The sequence below is a fragment of the Agelaius phoeniceus genome, chromosome 10, assembly GCF_051311805.1.
Source record: "Agelaius phoeniceus isolate bAgePho1 chromosome 10, bAgePho1.hap1, whole genome shotgun sequence".
In the NCBI taxonomy this organism is placed as follows: Eukaryota; Metazoa; Chordata; class Aves; order Passeriformes; family Icteridae; genus Agelaius; species Agelaius phoeniceus.
This window is the reverse complement of record NC_135274.1, coordinates 12,171,731-12,188,460: the sequence shown is the minus strand read 5'-3', so window position 1 is coordinate 12,188,460 and position 16,730 is coordinate 12,171,731. Positions and strand designations below refer to the sequence as shown.

The 16,730-nt window shown below is 36.7% G+C and overlaps 1 protein-coding gene across 1 annotated transcript in view; it reads left to right on the top strand.

Annotated features, from left to right (window-relative positions):
* The window catches only part of DNER (delta/notch like EGF repeat containing), a 107,828-nt gene that overhangs the window by 50,863 nt on the left and 40,235 nt on the right, over positions 1–16,730 (top strand). The window contains exons 3-4 of the mRNA XM_054639259.2: positions 5,308–5,402; positions 7,842–8,008. Coding sequence (XP_054495234.2) covers positions 5,308–5,402; positions 7,842–8,008 — 262 coding nt within the window. The remainder of the gene's footprint in view (positions 1–5,307; positions 5,403–7,841; positions 8,009–16,730) is intronic.

The window sequence follows — 16,730 nt, the reverse complement described above, 5'->3', positions numbered from 1 at the left end:
CAGTAATTTGAAAAAGGAGAAATAGAGAACAAGAACGGAAAAACCTGAACAAAACAAGTAATGCAAAAAGCCCTAATTACTTACCACCATGTAACTGATGCCCAGGCAGTCTCTGAGCAGCAGCAGCTCTGGCCAAGTTCCACCCCCAGCCCCAGTTTCACTGCTGAGCATGGCCCCCTGTGCTGGGGATGTCCCTTTGGTCAGGGGGGATCAGCTGTCCCACTGTGTTCCCTCAGCACCCCCAGCCTGCCCCTGGAAGGGCACTCTGAGAAAAGGCCTTGATGCTGTGTGAACACTTCAGTGATAACTAAAATATCCCTGTTATCAGCCCTGTGTTCATCACAAATCCAAAACATGCAAGCATTGCAACATAGCACTGTGCAAGCCATTGTGGAGAAAATTAACTCCATCCCAGCCAAAACCAGTACAGACTGAATGTCAGATTTTATGAAGCTGACACTGAATTTGGTGCATGGCTTGAGATAGAAGGCAGCTTGCTGGTATGATAATCTAGGTAATCTGTCATTGTGTAAGGGAGCCTCCTGTGCCTGCTGATGCATCTTGGTGTGATGTTGGCATTGATAGTCTGGGACAGAAAACCAAAGTTTTAATAATGTTATCTGGAGGATTGCCATGCACTGGAAGGTGCTGGATCCTCCTGATGCTGTGGTTGCTGACTCTACAAAGTGACTCTTGCTCAGATGAGCAAAGAAACAGACTGCCAGCCACAGAATTTGCTGGGTGGATGTGCAGCCTCCCTTACACCAGGTTTCAGTGCTGTGCTAACTGGTAAGCCTTCTTCATCTGATACTGTTTTTGGATGCAGTCTGTCAGTCTCCCCCTGGTGTTCCTCAGAGAGGCACTACTCCTACTCTAAACACTTTTGCTTTTCTCTCCCACTGGTGAGATATGTTAGAAGTAAACCTTGATTTTCTTTCTGTTCTGGTTTTCTTTCAAGTATTGTCCCATCTGAAACTCTGAGGGTAGAACCAAGTGCAGTGATGTGGGGGTTAAGATAAATGACACTAGATTTTTCAGAAGCAGTAGTTTTTCTGTGCTACAGGGCAAAGGGTCCTGGAACTGCCTTTTTTTTTTTTTCCTTCAACAATTTTGTTCTGAGTTCAATTTGTGCTAGAAATGATCCTGCTTTGTTGCTTGACATCCTGACATTAAGTAGATAGTACTAGATCCCTCTCTTATGGTTCTATTCTGTTGCCTTTTATTTTCCTACTTCTCTTTTCACTTTTTATTTGCCAACAGTTGTTCAAGATCTATAGTTAGGATCTAACCTGTTTTATTTCTTTCATGTATTATTTTTGCCTTACATAAGGAAGACTGCCAAACATGTTATGTCTTAAAAATGAGGGATACCTCTTGCCACACTTACAGGGTCAGAAGAGAATAAATCCTGCAGGCTCTATTCTGATAAAAAAAGTAGCTTTATGTTCAGAAAAGCCAAAATTGCACGTTATGAAACTTGCTTTATTGAACTGAAATTTAATATGAAATCCCTTGGAAGAAAATCTGAAAGAACTATCATTTACAAGACCATCCCTCATACTGCATTTGTCATGACAGTTTCTGTCCTACTGAAGAACTGAAAGGTTTTCTTTCATAATGACCATACCAGTTTTCATGGGGTACCACCCCACAACACAGCCTTGCTTTTCTCAAAAAACTCATTTTCTCACTCCTTCCACAACATAATGTCTTTTCAAATATGAAATTTTAGTTTGTTTTTTTTTAGTTTTTTTTTTTTACTTTTAAGCACTGACCTTTGCTGTAGGATGAATTTGTATCCATCTTTTTTATTTAGTTCAAGAATTATGTGTGCATTCATATATTCTGTTTAATTCCAGGCTAATTTGCCTCACTTTGCTCTGGCTGCAAGTCTGTGCAGAGTTGTCTGTTGCCCCACTAGGAATTAAAAACAGGAGAAGAGCTTTTTGAGATGAAAAAACAGGAGGTTGACCAGAGAGAAAATTCCCAAGGCAATATTTTGAAGGAGAACATTCTCAGAATAGGAGGAATGTACCTGAGTCACAGGTAGCTGTGTGTGCCTGAATGTGCACACACATGCACACATACTTATTTGTGGTTAATTTGGGGACATTTTCAAAAGAAGCACTTTCACTGTATGCTGGAGTGGGATTTAGTGAAAGCTGTGGTGTCACTGAAGTTACAATGACAATTAACAGGAAATACTCAATAGGCAGCTGGCTCATGGGGTGACTTTTCACTGACAGCCTCACAGTGTAGGTGAGGTTCATGGCACCTCTGGATGTTTTTCTAGTCCAAACCCTTGCTCTCCAAGCAGGGTCAGTTAGAGCAGGTTGCCCAGGACTTTATTCATCTGAGACTTAAATAACTCAAAGGATGGAAGGTCCACAAGATACCTGGGCAGCCTCCTCTACTGATTGGAACTATCTGTTGGTTTTCAGAAATATTTATTAATACCTTGTTGATAGGGTAGTGAGGACATTCCAAGGCACATATGAATTTGGCCATCCTACTTACAAACTACTTTTAAATTTGAGGAAAGTGTGGGCATTTTGCAAGAAGTAAAAGCCTTCTGCCATTCTATCAACTTGGGGCTGAGATACAAAAGAAATGCAAACGTATCATGGCAGCAGAATGGCTGGATTTTGCACTGTCAGGATTAGTCTGCCTGTGTTGATAAGGCCTTGTAGAATCACAAATGTCTGCTCAACTTTTTAAGAAATCTACTATGAAATTTCATATACAATAGCTATCTTTAGAGAACTAATTTCAGCACTGAGAGGCTGCATAAATGTAGACTTAGTCTGTATGCTCCTCTTCTCAGCCTTATTGAATTAAAGTCTAGTACACTTAGGAAAGTAATAAAGGCACTCACTCATGTAAAAATATTGCCTTGGGATTTATGTATGCATTTCAGCACTTGTTGAATTAAGTGTATATCTCATTATTCTGGTTTTGTTAGGCAGTAGAATATCTGCCTGACTCGTGCTATTTAATTTCTTCAGAAAAGTTGTAATATGGAAGAACAGTCTATTTCTCTCTTAGGCACCAGTCCTGATTGTCTTTGCAATCTCTTCTATACCACTGCTATGACCTGGTAAGGAAATCTAACAAAATCACTGCTGGCTTGTTAAGGCCCAGGTGGAAATTGTAGGAGTGAGAACTCTCAAGATTTCACTCTTGCTTTCTCAAATGATGCTGCTCTTTTACCTATATAAAGTCTAAAAGTATTTGAAGGAGAAATATAGTTTTTATAGATTGTTATATTTTAAGAAAAATGTAACATGATTTAGATGCAAACTTATGGAACATTTATGTAAAGAGGAATTCTGTATTTAATGTTAACAATTTGATATTTAATAATTTTAAGCTCTAAATAAGGTATTGAAGAACAGTCTTGGATGTATTCTCTGTTTACACAGGAGCTTATCTTTGTAATCAGCTCCTAAACATACTTTAGACTCTGGAGGGTGCATGAAGGTTTTATTTTCTTTGGTGACTATTTTTAAAGTAGCTGCATCATTTGTGTAAATGTTTATAAGTCTGTTCCCCAAGAACCTTCTCTCTGTGCTGATGTTTCTGTACTATTAAATGCTTCAGGAGAAGTGTTGGATGTCATTGCAGTTATGTTTTCTTTTGATTGTCTTTAAATAACATTAGAGACTTACTCTATCTGTATTTTTTACTTTAGACTAGGAATGATGAAGTTGTAAAACTATAGAAATACTATAAAAAGGAGTGTGTTATAGGTGTAGTATAAGACTGTATGAGAATAAAGATACTTATTTCTTTTTCCCCTTTGTTCCAATAGGCATGCAGATTCTCAAAGAAAAAAAGTTTAAATGTTGGCAAATATAAAAGGAAGAGTGTTAGTCAAACTAATTTTGGATGCATTGTACTTTGACTGTTAGTTCCATACTTTTGACTTCTGAGATTTAAAAGTTGTAATGGATGTTATATAATTTTTCAAAATTAATTTGAAAAAATACAATAAAATTGCATCTTGCTTTATTTTCATGAACTATATGTATTTGTATTCTATACATCAGGGAATTCAACAAGGAATTGAGTAATCTAGACACTGGGAAATCATTCACTTGGGAAATGTGAATACTGAGTATCTGTCTTGCCTGAGTCAAGATAAGCTCTGAGTGTCCTAAAAATTATTACTTGCATCATATTCTGGACTTCTGTTCATGTATTATTTACATGTGTTTCATTACATTCATGTAATATTTAAAATTTCAATTGTATTTAAATTTACAAATTTTATTCTGGCTTTTGCTTTGATGTAAGATTAATTCATGGAAGTGTGTCAGGTTGCATATTTGTATTTTCAGATTAAGGTTGATGTAAAAAGTTTGAAAAACATTCTCTGTGGCTGAAAGAATAGCATTGCAAACTGCCTAGAAATTTGAAGATTAAAGTGATTTGTTGTTTTTTTTTTTCCAGTGTGACATTTCATAGGCAAGTTGATGAAGATAGATGAAAAGTTATTTTAAACTTCTGATGATATTAAGTGATAGACTCAATTATGCCACATAAAGTATTCCTTATTTGAAATAAATGTACGCTTGGAAACTCTAATAATTTTCAGACTGTCTTTAGGAAATTACTGCTATGAAGATCTGAATAATTAAGGAGTCTCAGTGGTTCCTGCGTTGCATGACACTGTGTATGGTGTCTGGATGTAGTTAATGTAATAAATTATTTTTTGGCCTACTAGGCATCATTGGATTTGGCAAACGCGTCCTTTTGCTCTCACTGTGATCATAATTTTTTTTTCTATCTGAAACTACTGTTTGTCCAAGCAATTTTTACTTGGAAAGAATAGGAATGGGCCAGTGGGAGAGTGTTTTTTAAAGGAAAAATGTGTTTGGAAAAAACCCCCATATTTCAATGTAGTAGAAAGGCAATGTCTGTATTTGTTAGTATAAATCCTTCAGTATTGCATAGATTAATGGTGAACTGTTTATTGGATGTAGCAAATGTTAGAGCATTATTTATTATTCTAAAGGACGAGAAAACTATTCCTATTTTTCTAAATAGGTTAACGTTTAAAGGAAGACGCCTTTAGAAGTTCACACTTTTCTGCAGGAGCTTTTTATTAAAACAAAACCCTGAAAGGATGGTTATGTGAATTTTCAGCACCTTTGTTGGCAGCATAAAGGTTTCAGTGAATGTTCCTGAGGATTTTTAGAAGATGACTGCTGGACTACTAGTGTCATTTGTAAAAAAAAAAATCTTTCATGTTTTCTTTAGTCAGATTTTATGGTTTATTGTTAAATAAAGTGTTTTTCTTTTCAGATAACCCCAGATGTGGCTTGTGGAAATGCCAGTTCCAATACTTCTGCTGGAGGCCGGCTTATCTCCTTTGAAGTTCCACAGAATACCTCAATAAAGTGAGAATATTCTTATATGTGATGAAATACAAAAGCACTTTCATTTTCTTTTGACTGGATATTTTAGACAACAAGTTTTCAGATAGGCAAATTTGTCAAATGACTAAAAGATGGTGAAAGAATTCTGACAGACTCCAAGCATGTAGCAGAGCCATGATAGCTCTTGCTTGGCATAATTTCTCCCACATATTTAATGTTTTAGAAGATGTAAGCATGTAAGCTGTCTCTGGGCCATCAAAATGCATTAGAAATTAGGGCAGATGTGTTGAAGGTGTCAGTTTGGAGAAGATATGACTTAGTGCAATGAACACTTTTTCCCTCTTTAATCTCAAGATTAACTTGCTGATAGAAAGTCTTATTGTTGACTGTATAAGTGCATATATATTGTGCATTTGGATTTGGTTTCTGGGTTATTGCTTTGGGTGTCCCCATCAGCTGTGAAATCTTTGTGTCCTAAAAAACATGTTTCTCAAAAAATTTGAATTTATTCTATGACTCACTTTTCAAAATCATGCTTTTTGGATAAAATGCTTGTTTTGTTATGTTTAATTAACAGAACCTGACTTCCTAGAAAGATCTGATTCTGTCACTGGGATGAGGCATTTTCTTATTGGAAATTTTGTTTAAAAAAAAAAAATCTGCCAACGTAGTTCTCTGGCTCACAGCTTTGCAGCAATTTTAGACTTACATTTTCCCAAAATAGCCTACTTTTCTCATACTGTCATCTCATCTTTCAGAATCCCATGTTTCTGTTAAAAAAGGCCATGCTCACAGGAAAAAACAAAGTGATGCAAGCAGACAAGCTGCAGACAGTTTGGAGCAGTAACTGTTAAACGTGGGGGCCATCCCACCCTTCCCACGGGGCTTTGAATTGGGCTCATTCATGAGCCTAAGGCAGGAGGAGGTCTGGGAGTGTGGATGCCCTGGCTGGCTGCAATCTGAAAGCAAACAAGTGGCTTTTCTTGGAATCAGGAAAAAGCCAGCATTTGTGGATTCTAAAGTTGTATTTAAGCGCCTTGATGGAGAAACCCAGTTTTAAAGGAGGTTGCAGAGTACACAGTCAGTTTTGATAATTTTTACATTGTATATATTTCACAGAGTTTTATGCCTGAGTAGATTAGTGGAAGTCAAGGGTGATTTTTATTTCATTTACTATCTTAAAGGTACAAGTAACTTACCTGATTCAATGGCTATCTGTGAAAGGGGATATTAATTAATTTAAACTTATAATTTTAACTTTTAATTAAAACTTATTAATTTCAGTTCAATAAGTTGATTTTGTTTTGATTGTCATATGAGACCTAAACTGTAAAACCAGTTGCTATCCTGTTCTAAAAGTGAGACATTGAGCTTTTTTAATTGCAATTGGGGTTGTTCTTAAAGAGGGTGCAAACACTGTAAAAATTTTGCTTCTTATGACACCTAGTTGCAAGATTTTTTCAATGTCTGTTGCACTTTGGTTTTCTTGTTTTGAAGTCAAATAACAAGTGACCAGGGATAAACTGCCTTTGTTTTTAGCAGGATTGAAACAATTTCAGTACAGGATGTTGTGGAATAGAGCTTCATCTCTAGGTATTTGGAGGTCTGTTTTCAGCAGGAGAGAATTACCAGTTTTTAGCAGCTGGATGTAGTTATGTTTATATTTCTGGAGGTTTGTTCAAACTCATTTTGGATTCCTTCATAGGAAATTAATGCAAATACTTGGGACCTTACCAGAAATATGACAGATTTTTATTGTTTCATTATGGAGGTGAGTAGGAAAAGCAGTGCCCTGTGAGGACAAAGACTGGCATAATGTAGCTCCCTAATGGAGCCGACAGAGTGGATGCAGCAGTAGACTTTCTATCCAATCTGTCAATATTCAGGAAGGCACCATGGGCTCAGTGACCTTGGGAGCATTACATGACTCATTTGATTTACAAGAATAAACTGTCCTGAATCTTCGATCTGGTGTGTCAGACAAATGAGGATTTCTACCAGGATCTGTCTCCTGGTATTGAGTGAGCATTGAATGTTCTTCAGTAAACAGCAGGGCTCGGTGTACTTCAGCTGCAGAAAATAATGGCACTGTAGGATGGAGGTAATACTCAAAAAGGCATAATTAAAAAGACTGAATAAGGATACCTCATAAGGATATACTTTACTATTATGTGGTATTTCTCTAAAACTCTTCTTGGGTATTAGGATGGTGACTTTCAAGTATCAGAAATTGGGACTCTGTATGATTTTAATGTGCTATTACATAAACTATTATGCAAATCTTACAGTTGAAGCATTTTTAAGTTTTGTGGACATGCTAAAGACATTCAGGATTTTTCCTAATTCCATACTTGCTAGATTTAAGTTTCCCATCTTTGTTAAGGTTCAGTTCTACAGTGATGTACTTCCTAATTACACTGACTTCCGCAATGTAAATATTCTCATAATTTCTTTTCTTAGAATAAGGCAAGATGCTACTGCTTCTCTCATCCTGCTATGGAAGGTCACAAGCACTGGATTTAAACAGTGTTCACTTATTGATGGCAGAAGTGTCACTCTTCTCCAGGCACTGGGTGGACTTGTGCTTTCTGAAGAAATGCTTGCATTAGGCAACAACTACTTTATTGGTGAGTAACATGCTGACTTTCTGTCCGTCACCTCTAGGTGACAGCTGATGGTTTACTCAGCATTTAGGAGAACAAGGGACTAATTCCTTTAAGTGCTGAAAGATCCTAATGGGATATTGGGGCCATGTTTCAGACATTGGTTCATTCAAACCAGACAAGAGCTACTCTAAATTCTTACACAGTTGGCACCACTCACTTTAAAATCTACATAGTCATTTTTGTCTGATACCTTGAGATGATGCAAGTTATTTTATATATTCTAATTGAGTAAGCTTTTGGCAAATGCTGCAGTATATAATTGAAGGCTTGAGGTGTTTCTTTGTCAGGGATTGTGTCATGGGATGCTTTGTGAAGAAGCTTAAGCCTGTAGACAGGAAAATTGAAAAAATACATTACAAGATCAGATTTCCTATTATATTTTAACAGTGTTTAATTGCACTGCTTTTTTATCTTCTAGTGTTGTCTCTGTGAATATGGAGCCTTAGAAATATGCTATTTGTTTCACTCAGCAATTAAATGTTTAGCATCTTTGTGGAAGGAGGATAATGAAAATAGCCTGATACATTATTTTTAAGGATATGGGAAATAACACAGATTTAAAGCTATATTTTTGCATAGACACAATAGGCTTAATTAAATTGAGATTTCTGGGCAGATGTTTTATTATACCAATGACATGAAACCAAAATCATTGTAATAAAAGCACTTATTGTTATCTGCTTGAAAGGCTGCATATTTTTAAAGGAACTATAAGCTGCTACAATTGTTATTTGAAAACTTACCACGCTAATAAATGTAAAATTAAAAACATTCTGATGTAGAAACATGGGGAAAAATTCCAAGTTCGTAGCCAATACAGAAAATCCCCAAATACAGGAGTAGTATCTTGTTCTCTCCTTTTTCAGCTATCACTTTCCAAAGATACTGCTTGAAGGTTGTTAGTAGAATAATTTAATTCTTATCATCAGTGGTTTCCATTAGTGATGTTTATTTCCTTCAAACAATTTTCCACTTTCTTTTAATATTATTATTCCTCCTAAGATACTTAGTTTTAGGCTTTTTTTTCCCCCTTTTAATCTTGTTTTGCATTTAATTTATCAGAGTTAAAGCCTCCCTCTCATGTCTCTGAAATAAATTTTTGAATTTGCTTTTTGGTAGTTAATGTATGATAAAAGTATCCTGAAGACAGGATAATTGGTAGCTTTTATGCAGTGGTGAAAATGCCTAAAGGCACAGCTTGGTCTAAGCTCCTAAGCAGAGGCCCCAGCTTGCTCTATGAAGGCTCCACTTGGCTGTACAAGCCATACAATGTAGGTTATAGATTTAGATAACTAAAATACTAAAATATGTATTGTGTTACTCTTTCATAGCTTTTCTTGTCCTCTCGTCTCTATAGCTGAATTTCTGTCGCTGGGATTCTTACTTTGAATTTTTTATTGTGTGCTGAGTGACATGAGGTGAAAATGTACCTTTTCCTGGATGACTATTACACGAGGTTGAATTCACAAAAATGGCTTATTTCATGCAGTGCAAGTATTCTGAGACCTCTTGCTTCCATGTGGTTTTCAATACTTTCTTTGGTTGTTCATTTCCTGATAGTGAAATTCTTTGTAAAATTTTCCAGTTGCTGAAACTAAGGCATGAATTTTTTAGTTTAAGAAAGAGCCTTTGAATTTCCTCCTTAGCTGTATGGAAATATTCTGCTTACTTCCCATCATCAGTTTTTGTCCAATGAAGTGGAGGTCTGGGGTGATTTACTTAAAAAGTAACTCAGTTATTTGGTGTGAAAATGAATTTTATCTTCACTCAACTGAAATCCATAATTCTGCCAAGGTTTATAGAAAAATAATTTGATCTTTACTTCAGATTTGATCCAGATATGTGGAAGAGGTCTGTCAATTTGACATGCCTTGTGAGTTTTTAATCATTTAGCTTTCAATAAGTCACTTGAATAAAGTTTTTCTTATAGACAAATTTCCACGTTTCTTGATAGACATGAAAAACTTATTCTAAGGTACAAAAAGTTGAAGTGGGTGATTTTATATTAAAAAACCAATAATGTTGCCAGTGCTTTTTTTGATGTTATTTAAGCAAGAATGATATGAGGAGGCCACAAGATGGTGCAGGTTTCTGTAAGCAGTCACACAGTAAGGCTGTGGACCATGTCAGTTGATACATTTACTTTATATAATTTCCTCTTCCTTCCCCAACTCTTCTTCTGTTTATTCAAGTGTAATTTTAAAGGTTTCTTCTCTTAATTGGTGAATTTTGTACGAGGGCACTTTTTTAATCTTGTAAAAAATTCTGAATGGAACTTTAAAAGAAAAATGAGGAAGATATGAGTGGGTTTTTTGGTTTGACTTTATGTGTGTGTCTCTTTTTGATCTACATCCTTTTTGAGTCATTTCTCACAGTGTTCCTTCCAAGTTTTGTTACTCAGCAAGGTACTTTAATTGCCTCTTGCAATTCTTTCTGAATAAGTTATTTATATCAAAGATAAAACATTTAGGGAGATATTATTTGTTTTGTGTGACTTGTGGTGACACAAGTTTAAAGTTGTTTGTACAGGATTGAAAAGACTCAGAAGTCAGCAGTAATGTGCTGATTTGCTGATCATGTGGTTCAGGGCACAGTGTCTAGAGGTTGGGAAGAATGCTGTTTTTGAGATCTAAAAATAGACCCTGTCAGCACAGAGCTGTTCACCCCAGAGACAGTACCTGCACTGTGTGAGAATGAAGGGGGGAGCACAGCACAACTCACCCAAAAAGAGCACTCTGTGTTCTCTGATGGGCTTTATAAAATGGCTGCTGCATCTGCACACAGCCTCTTGCAGGGCAGGACAGAGAGATGGTGCTGTGATTATGCAGCAGGATTATGTGGATTAATTACAGCATTGGCCTGGCTGTGGCCAGCAGCAGGCTGGCTTGGACATTCTGTAACACATCCCTTCCATGTTTTGCTCTGAGGATTTTTAACGAGTTTCTCTAAGATTTGCTACTACACAGGTGCCATTCTTCTAAAATAATTTATTATGTTTTATTAGAGAGTGTACCTATTAGCCAGTGGGGAAGAACCCCCCCAGTATGGCTCAGGCTTTGAAGTGAGCAGGTGAGTTGTGTGCATTAGAGTAGGATGAAGCTCATGGCCCATGCTGGGGCTCTGGTGGCTTTCAGTGCCAGGTGATTCCAGACAGAGGTGGTGGTGAGGTGGTTGGTCTGTAGGACAGGCCAGGTGAGCTGCTCCTCTCTGCTCAGGTCTGCAGCAACAATGTTTCTTTTCAAACCAAGATTTTAAAAAAAGGGTGTTTAATCAAGAGCATTTCTGAACAGGAAATGTTTTTAGTATCTATTCTGTGGAGTGCTATGGGTGGGCATCAAGATTGGCCAAAGAGGTAGTGAAAAAGAGAAGCAGGAGGGATTAAATAGTGTCTGTAAATAAGAGATGGAAATTAAGTGTTCAACATTACAAACATTATTGAAGTAAAAGGCAGGCTTTCCATTAATTAGACTTAGAGATTCGTACTCTTTGTCCCAGTGTTCTTTGAAGTTAACGAGTGATTCCTGCATAAACTATTTATGATATTTACAAAATGTCTCATCAGTATTTGTTTTATTTCTGGATCTTTATATATTTATGCTAGCAGTAATGGTACTAGAATGTTTGAAAATGAGTTAACTGCAAAACTTCACATTGTTAGAGTCATACACCTATTCTTCATTGCAATATATCTTGAAAAATTGAAATCAGATGAAATACATTTTACAAGTCTGAAAAAGTGAGATAAGAGGTCTCTGATGCACCATCAGCTGGTGGAGGAGTCTTTCAGAAGTCCTCATGAATGCTAATAAATTACAGCTAAGGATCTCTGGGGTGAGTTGAAATTGCTGCTTATTATATGTTTTGGGGGAAATCTAATCTACCCAGCACTGTACAGTCCTCTCTTTCAGGGAATAATACACTGGATTTTGGAACGTGTATATATTTTTCTATACTAGATTGTTGCAAACGCAGAAGATTTACTGAATTGATTAAATAATAGCTGTCTTGAGAAAAAATTATGCATAAACATTTTTCTTTAAAAAATAAAAAAGGGCTTTGAAGGACATTCTCAGCTTGTGTGGCATCTCCCACAAAAATTCTTTATGATTTGTTGCATGCATCTCTTTTATCCAAGCATGCTATCATGCTGTGACTGAGAACTGGAACATTAATTTTGAGAACATAGGTTGCTGTCAAAATACTGGAAAAACCAAATCCAATGTAGACTAAAAGCATTAAAGCATTTCCTTTTTTTTTAATGCTCAAATTTTAGAAGTTTTACAGTGATTGTACACCATCTGCTTCTTCATCAGTCAGTTAATTTACCCTGGTGCTAAATTAATATACCTGTTTACTAAGGCAACAGCTCTGTGCTTCAGGTGTATCCAAAGGGTCACCTGTGTCTGGCAGACTTGCAGTCAGGCAGGTCTAATTTCACACAGTTTCCAGTCTGCTTGGAAAACTCATATATATACACCTGTGTGGCTGTACAGATAGCAGAACATATTTCACAGTCCAGGTAACAGCTAGGACACAAACAACCAGAGCTTCCTTTTAATGAATTTGGAGATTGAGTGATAATGCATGGAATCACAGAATATGCTGAGTTGGAAGGGACTCACCAGGGTCATCCAACTCCTGGTCCTGCACAAGGCACCTGAAGAATCCCACCCTGTGCCTGAGAGCATTGTCCAAGCACTTCTTGAACTCTGTCAGCCTTGGTGCTGTGACCACTGCCCTGGAGAGCCAGTTCTGTGCCCAACACCCTCTGCATGAGAAATGTTTTCCTAATATCTGACCTAAGCCTCCCCTGACACAGCTTCATACCATTTTCCTTTTCATACCAATACAAAGCTGCATATTATTAGATTATTGTATGATTATTACTTAGTTTTAAGAAGTGTTTATCTGGAGGTTTTGGGCGTAATGTAGAAGGTGGAGCCGGCACTGCTGACTCTGTGCATGTAACCTATTTCCTTTCTTTCTCCTACCAACATTAAAAAATGAAATTGTTTTCAGGTTGTTTTCATGGCTGTTAGGATATTATTTCTGTTGAAAAAAGATCATCTTATCAGCTTTCATGATAAAATGTTGGTAAAATTGATCTTCTGCCTCAGTGTGCCCAGAGCTGAAGCAGTAATGATGGGAGCTTCTTCAGAAAAATAGTAAAACAAACAGTTGGGCATTAGTATTTTGCTTCCATTTTCCCATAGGTAATATGATAGAAAATTTGTATATAATTGTAAAAATAATGCTTGTAAGTAGCTTGAAACGACTTGCTTTTAGACTTTGTGCTTTATTTAGCACTTTCACGTTGCTGCTTAAGCAGCTGCTTAAAAAGCAGCTTTCATGAGATATTGCTACACTAGCTTTTTAGCTTATTGTCTGCTTATAAAATCAAAGGAAGACATTTATAAGCAAAATTGCTATTTCTCAGATAAGCCCTTGCAGATAATAAGGTAGAAAGTTTAACATTTAATATGAGTTAATATTTTTATCTGAACAGAAAATAAGTTCTGCAGCACAACCTTAAATTATAATGTTTATTTTCATCACAGCAAACAGAAACTGACGTAGACTTGTCAGTTGACATTGCTTGGCATGTCACCTGGTGTTCTCCAAGATGCCCAGCCTTTTAGATCAATACAATATAATTAGCTGCTTTAAACTATAATTATCAAGTATTTAAAAAATGTTTCCTTAAATAAAATTGGTAGCTGTACAAACTCACTAGAAAATAGGTGCTCTAGCATCTTTGTGGTGAGATGAAGAGTACTGATGCCATTCAAATGCCAACACCTCTAAGGCAGCTTGCTTGAATTCTACAAAACTTTTTGATGTTTGGCTTAAAAAGGAAAATTAATGCTTGGCTTTTGAAGCACAAAATATCAGCTGCTTTTTAATAAGTGTGGAAGCCATATGGTTCTATGTCAGGAAGGATAATATTTTCCAATCCAAAATGCTGTCCTGCCTTTCAAATGCAACAAAGTATTTTCTATTCTAACTCTGCCCTGAGCAGTTATTTACTCTTCTATTCTTTGATTATTCAACGAATTTTCTTGCAAGACCTTAACATGCATTAAGGAGTAGTCACCACCAATACTTGGCAGTTTTATTGAACAGGCAAAATGAAACAGTATAAAAACACTATGTGAAATAAAAATAATATAGAGAGGTATTTTGAAACAATTTGGTCTTTTCTAAGTCTTGTCTGGAAATAGGATTTTAGATTAGGAGTCAAATTGTAGCTGGGGTTTTGAGATGTGGTTTTTGTTGTTACAGGCCTCTAAAACATGCACACATTTCTGTCTAAAGAAAGCCATTTACTGCATCTTGAAATTGTTTTCACTTAAGCAAAAAATTAAATAGGACAATTTTATTTCACAATAGGAGATGTGTGAATTGAATTCACTGAAAGCCACGTAATCAAGTTACTCTAGCTTTAACAAGTTGCCATGTCTCAGCTGAGCATCTGTGTGAGCTCCCAGTCCAGGGCATATTACAGTCATTTGACTTAACCCTCTTTCACTCTGGTCCTAATTAAATCTCCGTGCCCCGCACATGCTGTGGGGATGTGCAGAGCCCCTGCCCGTGCGTGTGACTGTTCTGCTCCTTTTGTGCAAGGCAGCCTCGCTGGGGGGAGCTGTTGACAACTGCTCCAGTGAGTGGGGTTCTCAATTTTAAACGTGTGATTTGCCTGGAAGGGCCCTATTGTCTGCAGATTTGAGCATTGTGCTCGACAGAACATTTCCCTGGTGTTCTGGGCACAAGAGCTAACCTTGCAGAAAATGGCCTTTTGGTAAGAAATAGCAGCAGCAGCAAAGTGTGAACTGCAAGAAAAGCGTAGTGAAGTGTTAATTTCAATGATTTATTTTAAAAGATGGCCTTTCAGCATTCAGCTGAAATCAAACCATTCTGAAGAATGTTGTTGGCCTGTATTAGAAAGGGTATCTTGGTAAGTATGATAAAATAAATATTCTGTCCTTTGTGATCAAGTTGCATGTACCTTGTCTCACATATAAGTAGATGTAAATGTCAGACTAGTTACTATTTCCATACATTGTATTATGTTTTAAGCTAGCATTTAAATAATTTTTAGAATAATCTTTAATCAGTAAATTATTCAAAATTAATTTCTATTAACTTCTATTTCTAACAAGTAACAATGGGAAATTATTTTTCTACTCTGTCTTTAGAAGTTCATCTACTCAAATTTGTAATGTTTGGTAAGATATCTTTTGGTTGTTTCTCTTATTTTAAGATTCCTCTTTCTTCAAATATGACTTCTGTGACCAATTCACAATCAAGATCAAGACATTTATTTTAAGTTGATCACATAGTTGTTTGTATGAGAAGATCTTGGACAGACTGTTTAACCTGATCCATGGAATATGGATACCAGTGCATAACTGGTACATTGTCTCACCAGTGTGAGACACATTTTAATAATGCTTGTAAAATGTGATGAGATCTTTAGCTGGTAGCGTAATATGCTGTAATGTGTATTTAAAAGTAGGGTGGCCACTAATAGAGCCTCTCAGTTGAAGCAGTCACTAGGGATATATCCTAGCCAACCTTGCCATCCCATCTTCTGCAGCTCCCCTTAGTGCAGTCCCAGCTGTGCCACTTGTATTCCACCACACTTAACTACATCTGCCAAGTGTGGAATCAGAGCTTCTAGTGGTCTACATTTGGGCCCAAAATAGTTCTGTGCCAGCTTGGCAACTGGGCTGAAGTGCTGACAAATAAAGATACATTGGGAAATTGTGATACAGGAAATCTTTTAGAAGAATAGTCTTGTCACCCTTTGCAGGGCTTTCACCATTACTTTGTACTGTAGGCAGAGCCCTTGAAGCTGGGGGAGAAGGTCACAATAAGATACTGCCACAGCTCCTTAATAAGCTGAATGCAAGTGGCTTTGTAAGAGTAAGTGTACTCCTGCTAGCTGACTCTTTCATAATTCTGTCATGGGGTTTGGTCCAGCCAAGTTATTAAGTTAGATAATTGTTTAAGTAACAGTGAAATTCAGAAATTGACATTTGTATAGAGGAAATGTTGTGGAACAAGAGACTTTGCTATGCTAAGTGAATTCAACTGTTTTGCTCAGTTCATAAATATATTTTTACTACCAGTCCTGCAAAAGCGAGCTCCAACTTGAAAGGCAAGGTGTGTGCTGTTTCTTCCCAAAGTTTTGGTAATTTTCTGACAAATTTTGCTTTCTCTTACACCAGTCTGCCTCTGGTAGAACTGTAGGATTGTTACTGAAAACGTAACTTGAGCAGCAGCACTCTTACCTTTTAGTGGTTATACTTGAGAAGAGAGTGTTTGATTGTAGGAGCCAAGGCTGTTTTTATTGTTGGTAGCAAAGGGAGAAAGCATATCCATCTAAAACTGACTGTGGCTATGAATGCAATTTGGAGAAGACAACAAATGTGATGAGGTTTTCAGTCACCTCCCAGGAAAAATTCTTTAAATTGCTGTTTCACATGAGCTTGTGAAAAATAAAATGTTTGAAACAGTTCTTGAACTGATTCTCATTAGAATCTATATATACTTTCAAAAGCAGTATCTGACCAAGGCTTTTGTAAGTAAAGCACAGTGAGCACGCTAATCTATATAGAATTTGGGAGAGTTGTGCCACCTGTAAATAGTTCTATTTGTGGACAAAATAGCAGTTTTGCTA